Consider the following 6,000-nt stretch of genomic DNA (forward strand, 5'->3'; position numbering starts at 1 on the left):
CTCATCTCCCTGCTGGCTGGTTAAACCCTGGATTACCCTGCAGCACCCAAACTGCCAACATGCAAGTCCTGCCTCTGGCTCCTCTGAGTGTGTGATCATAGGCACGTGTGTGTTTGTGGACAGCCATGATTAAATCTTGACTTTGTACTGTGCGTGCATGTAACACTCCATGAGTAAATCATGACTTGCCTTTTGTAGAGAAATAAGACATGAACTAACAATTCAGTCATACTACTATGTGCAAAGGTAGCCATGAAACAGAGCCATGAACTAACCATGTAATGTGATTTAAAGCCGACTGTCATCATCTAATGCTGGCAAAAATAACTGATAAAAGTCACAGGCATTTACTAGTGAGCTGGTATTCACTGACTTCCTATCAGTCCACACAGGCTTAACACCACCACTCAAGCTAGGGCTTACACACAGTCAGCCCCACGAATACACAACGCTAAAGTTAGCTATTTTCTTATTAACTTCTCTGTCTCATACCATCAAGCGCAAATAAGTCTTTTGTTTGACAGATTTTGTTTTATAAAGCTTAGTAATTGTGGCAGTATATGTGATGATCAACAAGTATCTTAAAAAACTGACTGTAAACTGTGCACAAAGACAAAGACAAATGTGTAAGAGAGGTTTGCAAACAACCCTTGCATTCCACCGCCATCTCTCCCGCTTTCTGTGTCACTTTGTAGTGACACACACACACACACACACACACACACACACACACACACACACACACACACACACACACACACACACACACACACACACACACACACACACACACACACACACACACACACACACACACACACACACACACACTAAGATGCCTCCATTTCTTAGAATGCTACAGCCCTTTCCCTTATTTTTTTCCCCATCTCTCCTGACCCGTTTCTTTTGTTCCTCGTGGGACCAGGTCGACCTCTAGAACCAGGCCAGGCAAGCTCTCTGGAACGACCCCTGTGGGAACTGACTTGTGGATTCTGGCTGCGTAATGACTGCTCTCTATCTATGAATGGAGGGGACCATGGCGGGTCTGAGTGAATAGTGCCTAGGGGAAATTGCGGTGCATGAACAGGGAGTTAATGTATGTGTGGCAAACCAGGATAAGAAGATGTTTAAAAACAATAAATGGCGATTATTGCGCTTAGTTATTATTTGACATGTGATAAGGGGCACAACTTGGAGCTCATTCAAGCAGTCTTGTTTCACTGTCGTTATCCTCCTTACTGAGTAGCACTTCTATTCACACACACACACACGGCCAGTGGGGTGCCAGCCTGCCAAAAAATGTCAACAGACAAGCCAAGTGTGTATGTGTCCATTCACAAACACACACACACACACACACACACACACACACACACACACACACACACACACACACACACACACACACACACACACACACACACACACACACACACACACACACACACACACACACACACACACACACACACACACACACACACACACACACACACACACACACACACACACACACACACAGGTCCTTCAGAAGCACTTGAACATAGCAACACACACTGAAGTTGATGGCATGCTACAGATGAAAGATTATCAGGCAAAGACAAACGTCTATAAATAACAGGGATGGGGGGAGGAATGTAAAGGCAGATTGCACGTGTGTCCACAACAGGAAAATTGACTGTGGACATTAACAGGTCAGCTGGAAGCATGTGTCCAATCCAGACTGTCTTTTTGTGTGTGTGTGTGTGTGTGTGTGTGTGTGTGTGTGTGTGTGTGTGTGTGTGTGTGTGTGTGTGTGTGTGTGTGTTTGTGTGTATTTTAGAACCCAAAAGGAGCAGGTAGCCAGTGGGCATCAAGATAACTGACAGGGGGGCCCTAAGTCTTTTCAAACTCCAATTAACCTTCACTAGTTCGACCTACTTTCAACATTAAAATAGCATACTCCCTATTCATCAGTGCTATATTTGGCAGAGGAGACCTAGTGTTTAATATTTAGTAAAAGGCACACTTTACTTAAAAGTTGTGACATGTCAGTGGGTGAAGCTGAGAGATCACCTTTTAAGGCCCTTTACAAATGGAATCAGGACCTCGTGAAATGGAATCCAATCCATTCTGGAAATCAGTGGCGATACCCAAGCCTACCTCCCACAGTGTGACTTGCATTGACTCTGTATGACTGTTCCTCATAAACTACTCAGGATTCTGCACAAGTTAGCCATAGCTGAGCTGACCCTTGATGGCCTGCAGCAGAAAGCCAAACCAGCCAAAGTAGACTTTATTTAAACTCTTGACTTTTGGAGTGTCAGGTGTTCCCCTCTGAGGCTGAAGAGAATGACCTCTGACCTACCGACCGCCCAGTACTTCAGCACAAATGGATTAACGGTGACACGAGAGTCGAAATATACACAGAGCAAGATCCTATTTACCTATTACGTCCCTGCATCTTATGATAATACTGTTCACACTGCCTGTCCACACGTCTGAATGCAGGGCGGAACTACACATAGCAGTGATGCACAAGTGGACAAAGGAGGGTCAAAAAGTGACAAAGCGGCATTCAAGTTATTAATAAGTTACAGAAACATTGCGTGCAACAGTCCAGCATCTCTCCCCCTCTCTCTCAAACACAAGCACGCGCTGTGTGCTACTGTGATAGATAAATTTGGCAGTTTGCGGGTCAGGTCGACTTCAGGAGATTCATTATTGGTGCAGACCGGCTCACGCGCACAGGACACCTATTTTGTTTCCAGAATGCCGGTGTCACAATCACAACTGGGGCTGCATTACGCCATCATTGCTCGGTCGGTGTAAATGAACAAAAAGCTGGTATTCTGGTATTCCTTCATTCTGGTGGTGTTAGGGAATATCTGTGTGAAAAGCTCTTTCCGACAAACAGCAAGACGACACTACAACACACACACACACACACACACACACACACACACACACACAATGCCCTTCCGTCAATGTCAGACCCCCGGCATATAGGGGCCCCTCTTTTTTCCCCCCTCACCGGTAATACGATCCATCTTCGACCTGATGTTAGAGTAAGAATCCTAACCCACAGTAGTTAAAGACAAAAGAGTGGCTGGTCACAGTTAGATGTTTGTATTTCAAATATAATACGATTATGTAATAAATTCCTTCCTGTAAAGGCATTGTCGCGAGGTCTCGTCAGAATTGGAGGTTTCAACCGTATACTAGACGTACAGTACAAGAAGCAGCAAGGTCTGTTGATTACTACTGTATAAACCAGTGAGTAAGCAAAATACTTTTACAAGTCTATGGATGTTTTGTTTCTGCGTTGCACATTCATTCAAATATCCATTCAAAACAACTCCACCAGCTGTTCTGTATATGACACATTCAAATCCTAGAGTGATGCTGGAGAGGGGGCGCTTCAAAGGGGCATTTTTTAAAGACAGGTGTTTGTGTGAAAAGGCGTATACGTGCCTTTGTTGTAATGAATCTGAGGCCAGTGCTTCTGTACACCCAGTGCTGGCCTTGGGGCTACGTGGGAGCTGGAATCTACAGATCGCTAAGTAACACACTGCATTCCAGTCGACTCTCTCACACCTGCGAAACCTCCATTGAATGATTAAGTGAATGGTTTAAATGGAACAAAGCTTTAAAAAAAAAGGGAACTCCCAACTCCACCTAGGTCTGCGTCAAAACTTCACCAGGTAAAGATAATAGAAGCAGTCCAGTCATGGCGTGCTATAACACAGGATTAGTTAAATGTCTGGTAGCTGTCACGTAGCAGCACAGCAGGTACCTCTAAACACAGCTCGGGGGAGTATCATTCAGTGTGTGTGTGTGTGTGTGTGTGTGTTTGTGTGTGTGTGTGTGTGTGTGTGTGTGTGTGTGTGTGTGTGTGTGTGTGTGTGTGTATGTGTGTTTGTTCATTGCTCATCGTGCATCACGTTCGCTTGGTCTGGAAACTGTCTGCTCAGCTTATCGTTTCACTCAACCAGTTTTTGAATCGGTGTGTTTGTGTGTGTGTGTGTGTGTGTGTGTGTGTGTGTGTGTGTGTGTGTGTGTGTGTGTGTGTGTGTGTGTGTGTGTGTGTGTGTGTGTGTGTGTGCGTTTATGTGCAAGGGAGAGAGAGAGAGTGAGTCACGGTCAGACCAAAGGCAGGGTGAATAGATAGGAAGGAAAGTAATAAAAAGGAACAAAACCAAATGACTCAGAACTTAAATCCTCCTCCTCCGTCACCAATATTTAGAAGAATTTGGGTTTGTCCTCTGAATCCTACTTTGCAACATATTTAAGAGGCAAACTAAATAAACAAAGAAGCTATGCGGGGAATTAATGGTTAACACAACAGGACCACATAACAGCCCATTAAATAGGAAGCAGCAGAGGAGTAAAGTAGCAGATATTTACTCACTCAAAGGCTCTACAGGTCTGTATCAGAGCACACAAAATGAAAGGCCTATGTCTTAATCTTTACGTAGTTGGCACACAGTGACCATAGACTTGAGTTAATATATAACCTGTGTGTGTGTGTGTGTGTGTGTGTGTGTGTGTGTGTGTGTGTGTGTGTGTGTGTGTGTGTGTGTGTGTGTGTGACAGAGTCTAAAGGACGTAGCTAAAACATGCTGCAGCAAAGAGAATTGATTTTCCATTTACTGTATCTTTGATAGGACAAACTTTGTTTCCATGCGTTAAAAGAAAACAGCAAGTAGAGATGGGAGGGGGAGGTAGTAAAGGCCTCCTGTGATCTTGGTGTCCCTTTAAAGATCTAAAACACAGATGGTGAGTCCGTTGAGAGGGAATCCATCATTTCGGACGGGGCTCGACACCCCGATTACAATAATAAGTCTGAATGGAGACAAACACAGCCATGTGTCACCAACACCAGTCACTCCTCCCTGGATGAAATGTGACAAGTCACCTTGGACCTGACCAGCATCTCTCCACCTTTATGACCATGTAATTATGACAGAGGCAGAGCAGTCCAAAAGAAAAACAACAGCATTTAAGTAATTCAAAGTCAGACATCTGGATAAATACTGTATGTAGATATCATTATTAATTATTGTTATTATTATTATTATTATTATTATTATTATTATTATTATTATAGCTATTGCGACTTGCTGCTGCTCAGGGATGTAAATCATAAATAAGTCAGTGTGATCTAGACCTACTCCATCTGTAAGGTGTATTGACATAACTTTTGTTATGATTTGGCACTATAAAAATTGAATTCACTCTCAAATGGCTTTACCCTGTCAGGAATGAATCTATTATCCATCCGTGGAGAGAGATCATGGTACACCATGGCACCATGTTTTCATATATACTGTACATACACTGATCATATTCATATTGTGTGGGTCCCAATTAGGAGTTTATGGTGACTTCTCTGGTTTTAACCACAATATTGCTGAAGACAGAAATTCAGAGAGGTACCCATATTAGCGTTGACACTGCACACTACTCAACAAGTGCAACACAACACTGCAAAACTTACGGATTTGGATTTTCTTGGGATCAAATTTGCGGACTTCACCCTGCAGCCTCTGCAGCCGTCCCTGGATCCTGCAGGACCTCCTGAACACCATCCCCGCCTCCATCTCGATGCCCAGGAAGATGTCGCTGGCATGTCGAGAAAGGTCGGAAAGTTGGTGAATGATGTTGGTCAGTGTGTGACAGCCAACCTCATCCAGCGACGAGAACAGGACGGGTTTTCGCAGTTTGCGTCTCCCGGTTTCCTCCCTCGGTATCCAGCCATCCCTCGCCGATAACCTACTCACACGGCGCGGCTCAACGCTCCTCTGGTGAAAGGGCATGTTTATTTCATACCAATAACTCCAGCGGGGGACGAAAACTGTTCACGACAACAACAAAAAAACGTACAGCTTTTTAAAACAAATCCAAGAGGCGTCGCCGTCCTTTGGCTGCTATTATTTGCGAGGCAGTAAAATCCTTCAATCCCGCCATATTTTTTTGTTTTTCAAAGCATGGGGACGTTGTGCTGCCGTACACTTGGGA

The 6,000-nt window shown here is 44.2% G+C and overlaps 1 protein-coding gene across 2 annotated transcripts in view; it reads right to left on the reverse strand.

Moving 5' to 3' along the window:
• nhsl1b (NHS-like 1b) overlaps positions 1-6,000 on the reverse strand; it is a 108,308-nt gene extending 102,308 nt beyond the window's left edge. For both annotated transcript variants that reach the window (XM_083934222.1, XM_083934220.1), the window contains exon 1: positions 5,480-6,000. In XM_083934222.1, the coding sequence (XP_083790348.1) occupies positions 5,480-5,798 (319 nt within the window). In that variant the 5' untranslated portion in view covers positions 5,799-6,000. The remainder of the gene's footprint in view (positions 1-5,479) is intronic.

This window comes from Echiichthys vipera, assembly GCF_963691815.1.
Source record: "Echiichthys vipera genome assembly, chromosome: 19".
In the NCBI taxonomy this organism is placed as follows: domain Eukaryota; kingdom Metazoa; phylum Chordata; class Actinopteri; order Perciformes; family Trachinidae; genus Echiichthys; species Echiichthys vipera.